This window comes from Leptodactylus fuscus, chromosome 8 (genome assembly GCF_031893055.1).
Source record: "Leptodactylus fuscus isolate aLepFus1 chromosome 8, aLepFus1.hap2, whole genome shotgun sequence".
Lineage (NCBI taxonomy): Eukaryota > Metazoa > Chordata > Amphibia > Anura > Leptodactylidae > Leptodactylus > Leptodactylus fuscus.
Window position 1 is genome coordinate 144,121 of NC_134272.1, and position 19,234 is coordinate 163,354.

Consider the following 19,234-nt stretch of genomic DNA (forward strand, 5'->3'; position numbering starts at 1 on the left):
TGATTACAGATTGTAATAGATTGTATTCCCCTGTCCTACAGTCGGCCTCTCCCCTCCTGACATGGCTGATAACAGATAGTAATAGATTGTATTCTCCTGTCCTACAGTCGGCCTCTCCTGACATGGCTGATAACAGATAGTAATAGATTGTATTCCCCTGTCCTACAGTCGGCCTCTCCTCTCCTGACATGGCTGATAACAGATAGTAATAGATTGTATTCCCCTGTCCTACAGTCGGCCCCTCCTGACATGGCTGATAACAGATAGTAATAGATTGTATTCCCCTGTCCTACAGTCGGCCCCTCCTGACATGGCTGATAACAGATAGTAATAGATTGTATTCCCCTGTCCTACAGTCGGCCCCTCCTGACATGGCTGATACCAGATAGTAATAGATTGTATTCCCCTCTCCTACAGTCGGCCTCTCCTGACATGGCTGATAACAGATAGTAATAGATTGTATTCCCCTGTCCTACAGTCGGCCCCTCCTGACATGGCTGATAACAGATAGTAATAGATTGTATTCCCCTCTCCTATAGTCGGCCTCTCCTGACATGGCTGATAACAGATAGTAATAGATTGTATTCTCCTGTCCTATAGTCGGCCTCTCCTGACATGGCTGATAACAGATAGTAATAGATTGTATTCCCCTGTCCTACAGTCGGCCTCTCCCCTCCTGACATGGCTGATAACAGATAGTAATAGATTGTATTCTCCTGTCCTACAGTCGGCCTCTCCTGACATGGCTGATAACAGATAGTAATAGATTGTATTCCCCTGTCCTACAATCGGCCTCTCCTGACATGGCTGATAACAGATAGTAATAGATTGTATTCCCCTGTCCTACAGTCGGCCTCTCCCCTCCTCTCATGGCTGATAACAGATAGTAATAGATTGTATTCTCCTGTCCTACAGTCGGCCTCTCCTCTCCTGACATGGCTGATAACAGATAGTAATAGATTGTATTCCCCTGTCCTACAGTCGGCCTCTCCTCTCCTGACATGGCTGATAACAGATAGTAATAGATTGTATTCCCCTGTCCTACAGTCGGCCTCTCCTGACATGGCTGATAACAGATAGTAATAGATTGTATTCCCCTGTCCTACAGTCGGCCTCTCCCCTCCTGACATGGCTGATAACAGATAGTAATAGATTGTATTCTCCTGTCCTACAGTCGCCCCCTGCTGACGTGGCTGATAACAGATAGTAATAGATTGTATTCTCCTGTCCTACAGTCGGCCTCTCCTCTCCTGACATGGCTGATAACAGATAGTAATAGATTGTATTCTCCTGTCCTACAGTCGGCCTCTCCTGACTTGGCTGATAACAGATAGTAATAGATTGTATTCTCCTGTCCTACAGTCGCCCCCTGCTGACGTGGCTGATAACATATAGTAATAGATTGTATTCTCCTGTCCTACAGTCGGCCTCTCCTGACATGGCTGATAACAGATAGTAATAGATTGTATTCTCCTGTCCTACAGTCGGCCTCTCCTGACATGGCTGATAACAGATAGTAATAGATTGTATTCTCCTGTCCTACAGTCGCCCCCTGCTGACATGGCTGATAACAGATAGTAATAGATTGTATTCCCCTGTCCTACAGTCGGCCTCTCCTCTCCTGACATGGCTGATAACAGATAGTAATAGATTGTATTCCCCTGTCCTACAGTCGGCCTCTCCTCTCCTGACATGGCTGATAACAGATAGTAATAGATTGTATTCCCCTGTCCTACAGTCGGCCTCTCCCCTCCTGACATGGCTGATAACAGATAGTAATAGATTGTATTCCCCTGTCCTACAGTCGGCCCCTCCTGACATGGCTGATAACAGATAGTAATAGATTGTATTCCCCTGTCCTACAGTCGGCCCCTCCTGACATGGCTGATACCAGATAGTAATAGATTGTATTCCCCTCTCCTATAGTCGGCCTCTCCTGACATGGCTGATAACAGATAGTAATAGATTGTATTCCCCTGTCCTACAGTCGCCCCCTGCTGACATGGCTGATAACAGATAGTAATAGATTGTATTCCCCTGTCCTACAGTCGGCCTCTCTTCTCCTGACATGGCTGATTACAGATAGTAATAGATTGTATTCCCCTGTCCTACAGTTGGCCTCTCCTCTCCTGACATGGCTGATAACAGATAGTAATAGATTGTATTCCCCTGTCCTACAGTCGGCCTCTCCTGACATGGCTGATAACAGATAGTAATAGATTGCATTCCCCTCTCCTACAGTCGGCCTCTCCTGACATGGCTGATAACAGATAGTAATAGATTGTATTCCCCTGTCCTACAGTCGGCTTCTCCTCTCCTGACGTGGCTGATACCAGATAGTAATAGATTGTATTCCCCTGTCCTACAGTCGGCCTCTCCTCTCCTGACATGGCTGATAACAGATAGTAATAGATTGTATTCCCCTGTCCTACAGTCGGCCTCTCCTGACATGGCTGATAACAGATAGTAATAGATTGTATTCCCCTGTCCTACAGTCGGCTTCTCCTCTCCTGACGTGGCTGATACCAGATAGTAATAGATTGTATTCCCCTGTCCTACAGTCGGCCTCTCATCTCCTGACATGGCTGATAACAGATAGTAATAGATTGTATTCCCCTGTCCTACAGTCGTCCTCTCATCTCCTGACATGGCTGATAACAGATAGTAATAGATTGTATTCCCCTGTCCTACAGTCGGCCTCTCCTCTCCTGACATGGCTGATAACAGATAATAATAGATTGTATTCCCCTGTCCTACAGTCGGCCTCTCCCCTCCTGACATGGCTGATAACAGATAGTAATAGATTGTATTCTCCTGTCCTACAGTCGGCCTCTCCTCTCCTGACATGGTTGATAACAGATAGTAATAGATTGTATTCCCCTGTCCTACAGTCGGCCTCTCCTGACGTGGCTGATAACAGATAGTAATAGATTGTATTCCCCTGTCCTACAGTCGGCCTCTCCCATCCTGACATGGCTGATAACAGATAGTAATAGATTGTATTCCCCTGTCCTACAGTCGGCCCCTCCTGACATGGCTGATAACAGATAGTAATAGATTGTATTCCCCTGTCCTACAGTCGGCCCCTCCTGACATGGCTGATAACAGATAGTAATAGATTGTATTCCCCTGTCCTACAGTCGGCCTCTCCTGACATGGCTGATAACAGATAGTAATAGATTGTATTCCCCTGTCCTACAGTCGGCCTCTCCTGACATGGCTGATAACAGATAGTAATAGATTGTATTCCCCTGTCCTACAGTCGGCCTCTCCTCTCCTGACATGGCTGATAACAGATAGTAATAAATTGTATTCCCCTGTCCTACAGTCGGCCTCTCCCATCCTGACATGGCTGATAACAGATAGTAATAGATTGTATTCCCCTGTCCTACAGTCGGCCCCTCCTGACATGGCTGATAACAGATAGTAATAGATTGTATTCCCCTGTCCTACAGTCGGCCTCTCCTGACATGGCTGATAACAGATAGTAATAGATTGTATTCCCCTGTCCTACAGTCGGCTTCTCCTCTCCTGACATGGCTGATACCAGATAGTAATAGATTGTATTCCCCTGTCCTACAGTCGGCCTCTCCTCTCCTGACATGGCTGATAACAGATAGTAATAGATTGTATTCCCCTGTCCTACAGTCGGCCTCTCCTGACATGGCTGATAACAGATAGTAATAGATTGTATTCCCCTATCCTACAGTTGTCCTCTCCTCTCCTGACATGGCTGATAACAGATATTAATAGATTGTATTCCCCTGTCCTACAGTCGTCCTCTCATCTCCTGACATGGCTGATAACAGATAGTAATAGATTGTATTCCCCTGTCCTACAGTTGTCCTCTCCTCTCCTGACATGGCTGATAACAGATAGTAATAGATTGTATTCCCCTGTCCTACAGTCGGCCTCTCCTCTCCTGACATGGCTGATAACAGATAGTAATAGATTGTATTCTCCTGTCCTACAGTCGGCCTCTCCCCTCCTGACATGGCTGATAACAGATAGTAATAGATTGTATTCCCCTGTCCTACAGTCGGCCTCTCCCCTCCTGACATGGCTGATAACAGATAGTAATAGATTGTATTCCCCTGTCCTACAGTCGGCCTCTCCTGACATGGCTGATAACAGATAGTAATAGATTGTATTCCCCTGTCCTACAGTCGGCCTCTCCTGACATGGCTGATAACAGATAGTAATAGATTGTATTCCCCTGTCCTACAATCGGCCTCTCCTGACATGGCTGATAACAGATAGTAATAGATTGTATTCCCCTGTCCTACAGTCGGCCTCTCCCCTCCTGACATGGCTGATAACAGATAGTAATAGATTGTATTCTCCTGTCCTACAGTCGGCCTCTCCTCTCCTGACATGGCTGATAACAGATAGTAATAGATTGTATGCTCCTGTCCTACAGTCGGCCTCTCCTGACATGGCTGATAACAGATAGTAATAGATTGTATTCTCCTGTCCTACAGTCGCCCCCTGCTGACATGGCTGATAACAGATAGTAATAGATTGTATTCTCCTGTCCTACAGTCGGCCTCTCCTGACATGGCTGATAACAGATAGTAATAGATTGTATTCTCCTGTCCTACAGTCAGCCTCTCCTGACATGGCTGATTACAGATTGTAATAGATTGTATTCCCCTGTCCTACAGTCGGCCTCTCCCCTCCTGACATGGCTGATAACAGATAGTAATAGATTGTATTCTCCTGTCCTACAGTCGGCCTCTCCTGACATGGCTGATAACAGATAGTAATAGATTGTATTCCCCTGTCCTACAGTCGGCCTCTCCTCTCCTGACATGGCTGATAACAGATAGTAATAGATTGTATTCCCCTGTCCTACAGTCGGCCCCTCCTGACATGGCTGATAACAGATAGTAATAGATTGTATTCCCCTGTCCTACAGTCGGCCCCTCCTGACATGGCTGATAACAGATAGTAATAGATTGTATTCCCCTGTCCTACAGTCGGCCCCTCCTGACATGGCTGATACCAGATAGTAATAGATTGTATTCCCCTCTCCTACAGTCGGCCTCTCCTGACATGGCTGATAACAGATAGTAATAGATTGTATTCCCCTGTCCTACAGTCGGCCCCTCCTGACATGGCTGATAACAGATAGTAATAGATTGTATTCCCCTCTCCTATAGTCGGCCTCTCCTGACATGGCTGATAACAGATAGTAATAGATTGTATTCTCCTGTCCTATAGTCGGCCTCTCCTGACATGGCTGATAACAGATAGTAATAGATTGTATTCCCCTGTCCTACAGTCGGCCTCTCCCCTCCTGACATGGCTGATAACAGATAGTAATAGATTGTATTCTCCTGTCCTACAGTCGGCCTCTCCTGACATGGCTGATAACAGATAGTAATAGATTGTATTCCCCTGTCCTACAATCGGCCTCTCCTGACATGGCTGATAACAGATAGTAATAGATTGTATTCCCCTGTCCTACAGTCGGCCTCTCCCCTCCTCTCATGGCTGATAACAGATAGTAATAGATTGTATTCTCCTGTCCTACAGTCGGCCTCTCCTCTCCTGACATGGCTGATAACAGATAGTAATAGATTGTATTCCCCTGTCCTACAGTCGGCCTCTCCTCTCCTGACATGGCTGATAACAGATAGTAATAGATTGTATTCTCCTGTCCTACAATCGGCCTCTCCTCTCCTGACATGGCTGATAACAGATAGCAATAGATTGTATTCTCCTGTCCTACAGTCGGCCTCTCCTGACATGGCTGATAACAGTTAGTAATACATTGTATTCCCCTGTCCTACAGTCGGCCTCTCCTGACATGGCTGATAACAGATAGTAATAGATTGTATTCCCCTGTCCTACAGTCGGCCTCTCCTCTCCTGACATGGCTGATAACAGATAGTAATAGATTGTATTCCCCTGTCCTACAGTCGGCCTCTCCTGACATGGCTGATAACAGATAGTAATAGATTGTATGCTCCTGTCCTACAGTCGGCCACTCCTGACATGGCTGATAACAGATAGTAATAGATTGTATTCCCCTGTCCTACAGTCGGCCTCTCCCCTCCTGACATGGCTGATAACAGATAGTAATAGATTGTATTCTCCTGTCCTACAGTCGCCCCCTGCTGACGTGGCTGATAACAGATAGTAATAGATTGTATTCTCCTGTCCTACAGTCGGCCTCTCCTCTCCTGACATGGCTGATAACAGATAGTAATAGATTGTATTCTCCTGTCCTACAGTCGGCCTCTCCTGACATGGCTGATAACAGATAGTAATAGATTATATTCTCCTGTCCTACAGTCGCCCCCTGCTGACGTGGCTGATAACATATAGTAATAGATTGTATTCTCCTGTCCTACAGTCGGCCTCTCCTGACATGGCTGATAACAGATAGTAATAGATTGTATTCTCCTGTCCTACAGTCGGCCTCTCCTGACATGGCTGATAACAGATAGTAATAGATTGTATTCTCCTGTCCTACAGTCGCCCCCTGCTGACATGGCTGATAACAGATAGTAATAGATTGTATTCCCCTGTCCTACAGTCGGCCTCTCCTCTCCTGACATGGCTGATAACAGATAGTAATAGATTGTATTCCCCTGTCCTACAGTCGGCCTCTCCTCTCCTGACATGGCTGATAATAGATAGTAATAGATTGTATTCCCCTGTCCTACAGTCGGCCTCTCCCCTCCTGACATGGCTGATAACAGATAGTAATAGATTGTATTCCCCTGTCCTACAGTCGGCCCCTCCTGACATGGCTGATAACAGATAGTAATAGATTGTATTCCCCTGTCCTACAGTCGGCCCCTCCTGACATGGCTGATAACAGATAGTAATAGATTGTATTCCCCTCTCCTACAGTCGGCCTCTCCTGACATGGCTGATAACAGATAGTAATAGATTGTATTCCCCTCTCCTACAGTCGGCCTCTCCTGACATGGCTGATACCAGATAGTAATAGATTGTATTCCCCTCTCCTACAGTCGGCCTCTCCTGACATGGCTGATAACAGATAGTAATAGATTGTATTCCCCTGTCCTACAGTCGGCCTCGCCTCTCCTGACATGGCTGATAACAGATAGTAATAGATTGTATTCCCCTGTCCTACAGTCGGCCTCTCCTCTCCTGACATGGCTGATAACAGATAGTAATAGATTGTATTCCCCTGTCCTACAGTCGGCCTCTCCTCTCCTGACATGGCTGATAACAGATAGTAATAGATTGTATTCCCCTGTCCTACAGTCGGCCTCTCCTCTCCTGACATGGCTGATAACAGATAGTAATAGATTGTATTCCCCTGTCCTACAGTCGGCCTCTCCCCTCCTGACATGGCTGATAACAGATAGTAATAGATTGTATTCCCCTGTCCTACATTCGGACTCTCCCCTCCTGACATGGCTGATAACAGATAGTAATAGATTGTATTCCCCTGTCCTACAGTCGGCCTCTCCTCTCCTGACATGGCTGATAACAGATAGTAATAGATTGTATTCCCCTGTCCTACAGTCGGCCTCTACTGACATGGCTGATAACAGATAGTAATAGATTGTATTCTCCTGTCCTACAGTCGGCCTCTCCCCTCCTAACATGGCTGATAACAGATAGTAATAGATTGTATTCCCCTGTCCTACAGTCGGCCTCTCCTCTCCTGACATGGCTGATAACAGATAGTAATAGATTGTATTCCCCTGTCCTACAGTCGGCCTCTCCTCTCCTGACATGGCTGATAACAGATAGTAATAGATTGTATTCCCATGTCCTACAGTCGGCCTCTCCTCCCCTGACATGGCTGATAACAGATAGTAATAGATTGTATTCTCCTGTCCTACAGTCGGCCTCTCCTCTCCTGACATGGCTGATACCAGATAGTAATAGATTGTATTCCCCTGTCCTACAGTCGCCCCCTGCTGACGTGGCTGATAACATATAGTAATAGATTGTATTCTCCTGTCCTACAGTCGGCCTCTCCTGATATGGCTGATAACAGATAGTAATAGATTGTATTCCCCTGTCCTACAGTCGGCCCCTCCTGACATGGCTGATACCAGATAGTAATAGATTGTATTCCCCTGTCCTACAGTCGGCCTCGCCTCTCCTGACATGGCTGATAACAGATAGTAATAGATTGTATTCCCCTGTCCTACAGTCGGCCTCTCCTCTCCTGACATGGCTGATAACAGATAGTAATAGATTGTATTCCCCTGTCCTACAGTCGGCCTCTCCTGACATGGCTGATAACAGATAGTAATAGATTGTATTCCCCTGTCCTACAGTCGGCCTCTCCTCTCCTGACATGGCTGATAACAGATAGTAATAGATTGTATTCCCCTCTCCTACAGCCGGCCTCTCCTCTCCTGACATGGCTGATAACAGATAGTAATAGATTGTATTCCCCTGTCCTACAGTCGGCCTCTCCTCTCCTGACATGGATGATAACACATAGTAATAGATTGTATTCTCCTGTCCTACAGTCGGCCTCTCCTCTCCTGACATGGCTGATAACAGATAGTAATAGATTGTATTCCCCTGTACTACAGTCGGCCTCTCCTCTCCTGACATGGCTGATAACAGATAGTAATAGATTGTATTCTCCTGTCCTACAGTCGGCCTCTCCCCTCCTGACATGGCTGATAACAGATAGTAATAGATTGTATTCCCCTGTCCTACAGTCGGCCTCTTCACTCCTGACATGGCTGATAACAGATAGTAATAGATTGTATTCCCCTGTCCTACAGTCAGCCTCTCCTCTCCTGACATGGCTGATAACAGATAGTAATAGATTGTATTCTCCTGTCCTACAGTCGGCCTCTCCTCTCCTGACATGGCTGATAACAGATAGTAATAGATTGTATTCTCCTGTCCTACAGTCGGCCTCTCCTGACATGGCTGATAACAGATAGTAATAGATTGTATTCCCCTGTCCTACAGTCGGCCTCTCCTCTTCTGACATGGCTGATAACAGATAGTAATAGATTGTATTCCCCTGTCCTACAGTCGGCCTCTCCTGACATGGCTGATAACAGATAGTAATAGATTGTATTCCCCTGTCCTACAGTCGGCCTCTCCTCTCCTGACATGGCTGATAACAGATAGTAATAGATTGTATTCCCCTGTCCTACAGTCGGCCTCTCCTCTCCTGACATGGCTGATAACAGATAGTAATAGATTGTATTCTCCTGTCCTACAGTCGGCCCCTCCTGACATGGCTGATAACAGATAGTAATAGATTGTATTCCCCTGTCCTACAGTCGGCCTCTCCTGACATGGCTGATAACAGATAGTAATAGATTGTATTCCCCTGTCCTACAGTCGGCCTCTCCTCTCCTGACATGGCTGATAACAGATAGTAATAGATTGTATTCTCCTGTCCTACAGTCGGCCTCTCCTCTCCTGACATGGCTGATAACAGATAGTAATAGATTGTATTCCCCTGTCCTACATTCGGCCTCTCCTCTCCTGACATGGCTGATAACAGATAGTAATAGATTGTATTCCCCTGTCCTACAGTCGGCCTCTCCCATCCTGACATGGCTGATAACAGATAGTAATAGATTGTATTCCCCTGTCCTACAGTTGGCCTCTCCTCTCCTGACATGGCTGATAACAGATAGTAATAGATTGTATTTTCCTGTCCTACAGTCGGCCTCTCCTCTCCTGACATGGCTGATAACAGATAGTAATAGATTGTATTCCCCTGTCCTACAGTCGGCCTCTCCTCTCCTGACATGGCTGATAACAGATAGTAATAGATTGTATTCCCCTGTCCTACAGTCGGCCTCTCCTCTCCTGACATGGCTGATAACAGATAGTAATAGATTGTATTCCCCTGTCCTACAGTCGGCCCCTCCTGACATGGCTGATAACAGATAGTAATAGATTGTATTCTCCTGTCCTACAGTCGGCCTCTCCCCTCCTGACATGGCTGATACCAGATAGTAATGGATTGTATTCCCCTCTCCTACAGTCGGCCTCTCCTGACATGGCTGATAACAGATAGTAATAGATTGTATTCCCCTGTCCTACAGTCGGCCTCGCCTCTCCTGACATGGCTGATAACAGATAGTAATAGATTGTATTCCCCTGTCCTACAGTCGGCCTCTCCTGACATGGCTGAAAACAGATAGTAATAGATTGTATTCCCCTGTCCTACAGTCGGCCTCTCCTCTCCTGACATGGCTGATAACAGATAGTAATAGATTGTATTCCCCTGTCCTACAGTCGGCCTCTCCTCTCCTGACATGGCTGATAACAGATAGTAATAGATTGTATTCCCCTCTCCTACAGTCGGCCTCTCCTCTCCTGACATGGCTGATAACAGATAGTAATAGATTGTATTCCCCTGTCCTACATTCGGCCTCTCCCCTCCTGACATGGCTGATAACAGATAGTAATAGATTGTATTCCCCTGTCCTACAGTCGGCCTCTCCTCTCCTGACATGGCTGATAACAGATAGTAATAGATTGTATTCCCCTGTCCTACAGTCGGCCTCTACTGACATGGCTGATAACAGATAGTAATAGATTGTATTCCCCTGTCCTACAGTCGCCCCCTGCTGACATGGCTGATAACAGATAGTAATAGATTGTATTCCCCTGTCCTACAGTCGGCCTCTCCTCTCCTGACATGGCTGATTACAGATAGTAATAGATTGTATTCCCCTGTCCTACAGTCGGCCTCTCCTCTCCTGACATGGCTGATAACAGATAGTAATAGATTGTATTCCCCTGTCCTACATTCGGCCTCTCCCCTCCTGACATGGCTGATAACAGATAGTAATAGATTGTATTCCCCTGTCCTACAGTCGGCCTCTCCTCTCCTGACATGGCTGATAACAGATAGTAATAGATTGTATTCTCCTGTCCTACAGTCGGCCTCTCCTCTCCTGACATGGCTGATACCAGATAGTAATAGATTGTATTCCCCTGTCCTACAGTCGCCCCCTGCTGACGTGGCTGATAACATATAGTAATAGATTGTATTCTCCTGTCCTACAGTCGGCCTCTCCTGACATGGCTGATAACAGATAGTAATAGATTGTATTCTCCTGTCCTACAGTCGGCCTCTCCTGACATGGCTGATAACAGATAGTAATAGATTGTATTCTCCTGTCCTACAGTCGGCCTCTCCTGACATGGCTGATAACAGATAGTAATAGATTGTATTCCCCTGTCCTACAGTCGGCCCCTCCTGACATGGCTGATACCAGATAGTAATAGATTGTATTCCCCTGTCCTACAGTCGGCCTCGCCTCTCCTGACATGGCTGATAACAGATAGTAATAGATTGTATTCCCCTGTCCTACAGTCGGCCTCTCCTCTCCTGACATGGCTGATAACAGATAGTAATAGATTGTATTCCCCTGTCCTACAGTCGGCCTCTCCTGACATGGCTGATAACAGATAGTAATAGATTGTATTCCCCTGTCCTACAGTCGGCCTCTCCTGACATGGCTGATAACAGATAGTAATAGATTGTATTCCCCTGTCCTACAGTCGGCCTCTCCTCTCCTGACATGGCTGATAACAGATAGTAATAGATTGTATTCCCCTGTCCTACAGTCGGCCTCTCCTCTCCTGACATGGCTGATAACAGATAGTAATAGATTGTATTTCCCTCTCCTACAGCCGGCCTCTCCTCTCCTGACACGGCTGATAACAGATAGTAATAGATTGTATTCTCCTGTCCTACAGTCGGCCTCTCCTCTCCTGGCTGATAACAGATAGTAATAGATTGTATTCCCCTGTCCTACAGTCGGCCTCTCCTCTCCTGACATGGCTGATAACAGATAGTAATAGATTGTATTCTCCTGTCCTACAGTCGGCCTCTCCTCTCCTGACATGGCTGATAACAGATAGTAATAGATTGTATTCCCCTGTACTACAGTCGGCCTCTCCTCTCCTGACATGGCTGATAACAGATAGTAATAGATTGTATTCTCCTGTCCTACAGTCGGCCTCTCCTCTCCTGACATGGCTGATAACAGATAGTAATAGATTGTATTCTCCTGTCCTACAGTCGGCCTCTCCCCTCCTGACATGGCTGATAACAGATAGTAATAGATTGTATTCCCCTGTCCTACAGTCAGCCTCTCCTGACATGGCTGATAACAGATAGTAATAGATTGTATTCTCCTGTCCTACAGTCGGCCTCTTCACTCCTGACATGGCTGATAACAGATAGTAATAGATTGTATTCCCCTGTCCTACAGTCGGCCTCTCCTCTCCTGACATGGCTGATAACAGATAGTAATAGATTGTATTCTCCTGTCCTACAGTCGGCCTCTCCTCTCCTGACATGGCTGATAACAGATAGTAATAGATTGTATTCTCCTGTCCTACAGTCGGCCTCTTCACTCCTGACATGGCTGATAACAGATAGTAATAGATTGTAGTCACTTCTCCTACAGTCGGCCGTTCTGACCTGTCTTTTGGTTTCCCCGTTTCTGCAGCTTCTCAATCAGGTCCTGAATCGGGTGACTGCGGAGAGGAATCTGTTTGATCGTGTGGTCACTCTCCGGCTTCCAGGTCAGATGACTCTTCCTTATGGCCCATTAACCCTCCGCCCTCCACTAACACAGTCTCCCTTGCTCCTTCCCTCAGGTCTGGAGAGTGTTGACCATTACCCAATCCTGGTGGCGGTGACCGGTATCCTTGTCCGTCTGCTGGTAGATGATGACCCCCAGGGGTGAGTGGTGACCCAGTGACCTGTGTTGTCCTCTGACCTCAGTTGTGTCTTATGCAGCATCTTTCGAGGCACTAGAACCCCCAGCATATTTGTCGATCTTCAGAGCATGCGGGGTGCGCCCCCCCCACCCACCCCTGCTAACAAAACTTCCCTAACCAATATCACCCAACCCCCACCCCCCCCTCCCCTGAGATTTGGCTTTGATGGAGGAAAACACTTTAGCTCTATTACTGGGGAGTAGGAGGAAAGTCTGGAGAGAAGCACATGCCTCCCACTAATGGAGGAGCGGCGGTAACTATAAACCCCCTAGTGCTACCCATACAACTCCCCCCAACGTCATATTAGGGTGGGGGAAGTGGATCTCTGACCAAATAGATGGGGTCTGGCCTGTAGGTGGAGGGGAGACCGAGACATGAGCTGAACAGAAGGACGTCTCTGCTGAAAGACCTTTATTAATGTGAAAACCTCCAGGAGAAGACCCTGCAGGATCGCAGCCACGGACCTTGGGTCACCGGCAGGATCGCAGCCACGGACCTCGGGTCACCGGCAGGATCGCAGCCACGGACCCCGGGTCACCGGCAGGATCGCAGCCTCGGACTCCGGGTCACCTGCAGGATCGCAGCCTCGGACCTCGGGTCACCGGCAGGATCGCAGCCACGGACCTCGGGTCACCGGCAGGATCGCAGCCACGGACCCCGGGTCACCGGCAGGATCGCAGCCTCGGACCCCGGGTCACCGGCAGGATCGCAGCCTCGGACCCCGGGTCACCTGCAGGATCGCAGCCTCGGACCCCGGGTCACCTGCAGGATCGCAGCCTCGGACCCCGGGTCACCTGCAGGATCGCAGCCTCGGACCCCGGGTCACCTGCAGGATCGCAGCCTCGGACCCCGGGTCACCTGCAGGATCGCAGCCTCGGACCCCGGGTCACCTGCAGGATCGCAGCCTCGGACCCCGGGTCACCTGCAGGATCGCAGCCTCGGACCCCGGGTCACCGGCACACTGATGCCAGGATCAGTGGCATCCATGGCAGGTTCCTGGCATACAGGGGTTCATGCTGTGTTACAGAGGAGACATCGGCAGAGAAGAACATTCCTGTGTCAATACCTGGTACAAAATGCAGCAAGTCCGGAGAGGCCTGCACCCCACCATGCAGCAGACCCTGCAGCCCGCCCACCACACGCCATGCATCTATGTCTGCACAATGGGACAGTCTGAGAAGACGGAGCTGGCAGAGTCCGAGTCCGACCGCAGCTGCAAGATCTTCGGGTTCTTTTCAGTTCGTCCTTCTTTTATTGGTTCCAAGAAGACAACGTGGCGGCTGGCTCCCACTTTGCGGCTGTTGGGCCCTTCGCTAACTGGTGGAGTTCCACAAAGTATGGATGACTGAGCGCTGCTCTCCTGCGGTGGGCTGGGGGTTTGTGGGGGCTTCCGGCAGCAGCGGAAACATTGGCATGGAGTCATGTAGAGGTAAATGAAGACGAGGACCAGGCTGACCACGCAGCCCAGGAGGGTGGTGAGGCCCGTATTGAAGGACTCCACCTCATGCTTGGGGTAATGGACAGTCACATTGACTTCATGTGTTGTGTTATAACTGAGCCGCCTGTTGACCGCAATGCACAGATAGACCCCGGAGTTCCAGGGTTGTGCCCGGTGGATCTCTAAGCTGCCATTTGGATGAATCCTAAAACTCTGGTTGCTGGTTCCAGGAGGAAAGATGAAGTCGTAGGCAGGTGAGATCCAGAGGTAGGTGGTGTTCTCCTTGGGCAAGCTGGTGTTACAGCTCACCAACAGCCTCCTCCCCACCAGAACCTTTAGTCCAGGATCTGCAAGTTCTTGTCCAGGTCCAGAAGAGCAATTGTCAAGTCCATTCAGAGACTCCAAGATGCGAACCACGGCCCGAGGCTTCCCCATGTAGAGGCAGGTGTGTTCCCGCCAGAAGTCTAGGACGGAGGAGAAGCCTCGCTGCTTCCACTGGAGGAAGAGGGTGTAGAGGGCACAGCCGCAGGTCAGGGGGTTGTTGTGCAGGTAGAGGCCGTTCTTGATGAACGCAGGTACAGCAGACATATCATCCACCGGCAGCTCCATGAATTTGTTGGCAGACAGGTCAAGGGTGCGGAGATTGGGGTGAGTCAGGTTGTGCATGGAGCTGAAGGAGAAGGTGGTCAGGTTGTTCCAGCTCAGGTAGATCTTTCGGATGTTGCTCAGTCTGGTGAAGGAAGCCTCGTCCACCTGGGTGATGTAGTTGTTGTAAAGCAGGAGTTCCTCCAGGCTGACGAGAAGATGGAAGTGTCCTTCTCGGATACTCTGCAGTCTGTTGGAGGAGAGGTCCAGGTGCCGGAGGTTGGTGGCGTTCTCGAAGGCCCCATCCAGCAGCCACTTCAGCTCATTGTGGTTCAGGCGCAGGACATGGAGCTGAGGGACTCCGGCCAGCCAGTTGCCATGCAGGGTGTGGAGACTGTTGTGGCTCAAGTCCAAAGTGACGGATATGGCAGGCAGATGGTCGGGGACCTCGGTCAGGGCTGCTCTGGTGCAGCTCAGGAGGTCAGAAGCACAGAGACAACTGGAGGGGCAAGTAGAAGCCAACGACCATCCGACCAGCAGCAGAAGAGTTCCCTGGATCTCCGTCCACCGCCTCAGGCGGCAGCTGCTTGTCATGGTGGCCAAGTACTTAGTGTCCTGTGGTCAGGAGTGAAGGCTGTACCTGTGCTGGGGCAGGCGTCGAGCTGGAGGGCATATCACCCAGGTCAGAAGGGGCCATCAGATGAGTGCACAGAGGTGGCAATGGCTTCCCGAGATTGTCCCAGTTCCCATGGAGGACGTGAACTTCTGCGGCGACCTCTGAAGAACAGAATGTGATGGGGATCTGGTGGCGGCTCCGGAGACTCTGCTGTCAGACTTTGTGGAGAGTTGAATCAATGCTGCTGGCAGCGCCGCTGTCTCTGCCCCCTCCCTCATTGGCTGCCTCTGTAGTGTAAGGAGGGGGGGGGGGGGCTCTCCCTGGACGATATTCTCAATGGCTTCTTCATCTTTCCCGTTGCACTTATACTGGGGGCAATGTGGGAATGGAGCCAGGGGACGGGATGGTGCTGAGCGGGCCCTGGTAGTCATGGGGGGCCCAATGTCATCAAGAATATTAAAGCTGTGCAGGACATTCCCACTCATTTCCTTCTATGGCCGCTTTGGGGTCCGGCCTGTGCAGGGCTCAGACCATTGTGGGATTTCTGGTCTCCGCAGATCTGCTTGGAAAGGGTTAAAGCTGCCCGGGCTGTAATGTGAGTCTGCTGCAGATAATGGACCGGAGATCTGAGCGAGCGGCCGATCCCCTGGGCCTTGTCTTATTGTTGCAGGAAGACTCAGCCCATCTCCGCTCACTCCCTGTAATCCTCAGTGCCTGCTGGGAGTTGTAGTCCTGCAGATTATTTACAGTAACTCCCATCATTCTCCTTCCATCTCATTGTCTTCTCTTTGCCCTCAGGATTCAGCGAGCGACCAACGTCTTACTGGCCGACCCTTGTTTCCAGCTGCGATCCATCCAATATCTGCTGGGCCAGACTGAGCCAAACCCCCCAGGGGGCGCAGCGCCCCCTGCCGACAAGAAACATTTCTCCCTGCAGGCTTGTAAGTACACCGCCGCCATATTGCCAGGGGGGGGGGGGGGGATACATATATAGGATGGGGCGCAGGGTACGGGATAGCGGGGGCATACAGCATGGGGCGCAGGGTGCTGTGCACAGGATAGAGGGGGGGGCATGGGGCACAGGATAGAGGGGGGGCATATAGCATGGGGCGTAGGATAGAGGGGGGGCATACAGCATGGGGGGCAGTGTACAGGATAGAGGGGGGGCATATAGCATGGGGGGCAGTGTACAGGATAGAGGGGGGCATACAGCATGGGGGGCAGTGTACAGGATAGAGGGGGGGCATACAGCATGGGGGGCAGTGTACAGGATAGAGGGGGGGCATACAGCATGGGGCGCAGGGTGCTGTGCACAGGATAGAGGGGGGGGCATGGGGCACAGGATAGAGGGGGGGCATATAGCATGGGGCGTAGGATAGAGGGGGGGCATACAGCATGGGGGGCAGGATAGAGGGGGGGCATACAGCATGGGGGGCAGTGTACAGGATAGAGGGGGGGTATACAGCATGGGGGGCAGTGTACAGGATAGAGGGGGGGCATACAGCATGGGGGGCAGTGTACAGGATAGAGGGGGGGCATACAGCATGGGGGGCAGTGTACAGGATAGAGGGGGGGCATACAGCATGGGGGGCAGGGGGCAGGATAGAGGGGGGGCATATAGCATGGGGGGCAGGATAGAGGGAGGGCATACAGCATGGGGGGCAGGGCGCTGTGCACAGGATAGAGGGGGGGCATGTAGCATGGGGCGCAGGGTAGAGGGGGGGCATATAGCATGGGGGGCAGGGCACTGTGCACAGGATAGAGGGGGGTATACAGCATGGGGCGCAGGATCGAGGGGGGGCATGTAGTATGGGGCGCTGTGTACAGGATAGAGGGGGGGGCATATAGCATGGGGCGCAGGATAGAGGGGGGGGCATATAGTATGGGGCGCAGGATAGGGGGGGCATATAGTATGGGGCGCAGGATGCAGTGCACAGGATAGAGGGGGGGGGCATGTAGTATGGGGCGCAGGGCGCTGTGTACAGGATAGAGGGGGGGGGGGGGGCATGTAGCATGGGGCGCTGACTGGTGTGCTTTGTCTCGGGGTGACACGGACCCTCCCCCAGGGGCGCACACATTGTACCAGGATCTTGTATTAATGTTGGGGGTATTTATAGAATCTTCTATTTCGGGACAGTGGTGCGGGCGCAGCGCTGTAACCCCTGAGTGTCTGGGGCAGATACAAGATGGCGGCGCGAGGCGCTTTGCACCTCCCTGATGGCGTTTTCTCTTCTGCAGACACCGATTACATTAATGCAGAAGAGCTGGCCAAGGTGGAGGCGATGCTGAGACACCTGCAGGAGGAGTCCAAGCAGGCGGCGGCCGCCTCTCAGGTCAGTGCGGGGGTTATGGAACGTTCCGGTGTCGCGCTGACCTTTCTGCTGATGGAGCGATCAGTTTACTGCAGATCGGCATAAAAATAGTTTTGTGTAGAGAACGCGATCCTCCCCGGGAAACCGCCGCCGCTGCATTATTAATGGCCGCAGCCTGACTGCGCACAGCCCTGACACCCTCCTTGTGTCTTACAGCCCACCAGCGAGGAGGACCTGTGCCCCATCTGCTACGCTCACCCCATCTCCGCCATCTTCAGACCCTGCTCCCACAAGTCCTGCAAGTGAGTATGACTCCGCCCCCCGCGCCTCTTCTCTCATCGCCCAATCGTCATCTTTGTCCCCCCTTTAACCCTTTGCAGGGCCTGCATCAATCAACACCTGATGAACAACAAGGACTGTTTCTTCTGTAAAGCCACCATCACGGGGGTGGAGGACTACGAGAAGCCGCCGGGGCCCTAGCGCCGCACCCCCTCCCCCGCTGCTGATGTCACACAACTGAGGAATAAATTATTTATCCAGCCGACATGTCTGCTCCATGGTTATACTAGATCCCCTCCCCCACATCATATGGGGGCGGGGCCGTGGTACATGACCACGACCTTTAACCTCACAAGATGGAAGAATAACAAAAACACCAAAAAATATATATACATATATATATATAAAAATCTTTATAAGAAAATTCCCAGAAACAAAACACACACCGGGGGAGGGGGGGGGCTCCCCAAATGCGATTAACCCTCACCATGCTGGGGTAATATATACTATACAGCAGTCACGTATCCTCCCCTCCCCCCAATCGTCATAGTGTCACCAGTGAAGGCACGGGCCAGTAGCCGGACAGCAGTGGCATGGAGGAGACGTCAGACCGCGGCGCCCTCTACATGATGATCCGCGGCTCCGGCACTGACTCCGAGATGCACTTGTGGGGTAACACGTTGGCTCCATTGAGGTAAAGTTCGTCGTTTACAATGACGTCTTCTCCGAGCACGGTCACGTTCTCCATCCGCACCTGCATAAGAAAGCACCATGAACGGATACACTGGAACGAGCCCTCAGCTGTGCGAGCAGAACTGACCAGGAGTGCGCCATCTGCGCCCAGCTCTACTACATCTTGGTCAGTCCTGAGCCGACATTTCTCCCCTTAACTCCCTGACGCTGCCGGCTGGGCGCACCTAGACGCTCGGGGGAGGGGCTGCTACATCACAGGTGGGAACACGTAAGCCGCCATACACATTAGACATCCGCCAGACCTCACAATCCCACCATCAGCGCTGACAAGTCTGTACAAGATGGCGTGCGCTCCGCCATGATGGGACACACGAGCTCGTCTTATGTGAGGTCACCCTGCTTAGGCCAATGACATCATTCCTATAAGTCACAGGCCGCTCACTCGTCTCGTACACACTGCGGTATACAGAGCGCGCGGCGAGTGCGTACACAGAATGACAGGGCGGACTGCAGCCGGTATGTGACGCAGTTTCATGAATGATCATGTGACCGGCCGTGCGCGCTTGTGGCGCTGCAGGTACCGAG

General features: G+C 50.5%; 3 protein-coding genes across 4 annotated transcripts in view; 1 reads left to right on the forward strand and 2 right to left on the reverse strand.

Moving 5' to 3' along the window:
* Positions 1-18,219, forward strand: part of RNF123 (ring finger protein 123) — a 100,253-nt gene extending 82,034 nt beyond the window's left edge. For both annotated transcript variants that reach the window (XM_075285101.1, XM_075285100.1), the window contains 6 exons: positions 12,453-12,528; positions 12,604-12,688; positions 16,164-16,306; positions 17,604-17,698; positions 17,894-17,979; positions 18,058-18,219. In XM_075285101.1, coding sequence (XP_075141202.1) covers positions 12,453-12,528; positions 12,604-12,688; positions 16,164-16,306; positions 17,604-17,698; positions 17,894-17,979; positions 18,058-18,157 — 585 coding nt within the window. In that variant the 3' untranslated portion in view covers positions 18,158-18,219. The remainder of the gene's footprint in view (positions 1-12,452; positions 12,529-12,603; positions 12,689-16,163; positions 16,307-17,603; positions 17,699-17,893; positions 17,980-18,057) is intronic.
* On the reverse strand, positions 13,733-15,600 carry AMIGO3 (adhesion molecule with Ig like domain 3). The gene has a single exon (XM_075285968.1). It carries the CDS (start codon positions 15,341-15,343, stop codon positions 13,877-13,879), a length of 1,467 nt encoding a protein of 488 aa, XP_075142069.1. The 5' UTR covers positions 15,344-15,600; the 3' UTR covers positions 13,733-13,876.
* Positions 18,220-18,389: 170 nt separating the features above from the next.
* GMPPB (GDP-mannose pyrophosphorylase B) overlaps positions 18,390-19,234 on the reverse strand; it is a 77,201-nt gene continuing 76,356 nt past the window's right edge. The window contains exon 9 of the mRNA XM_075285813.1: positions 18,390-18,710. Within this exon, the coding sequence (XP_075141914.1) occupies positions 18,579-18,710 (132 nt within the window). The 3' untranslated portion in view covers positions 18,390-18,578. The remainder of the gene's footprint in view (positions 18,711-19,234) is intronic.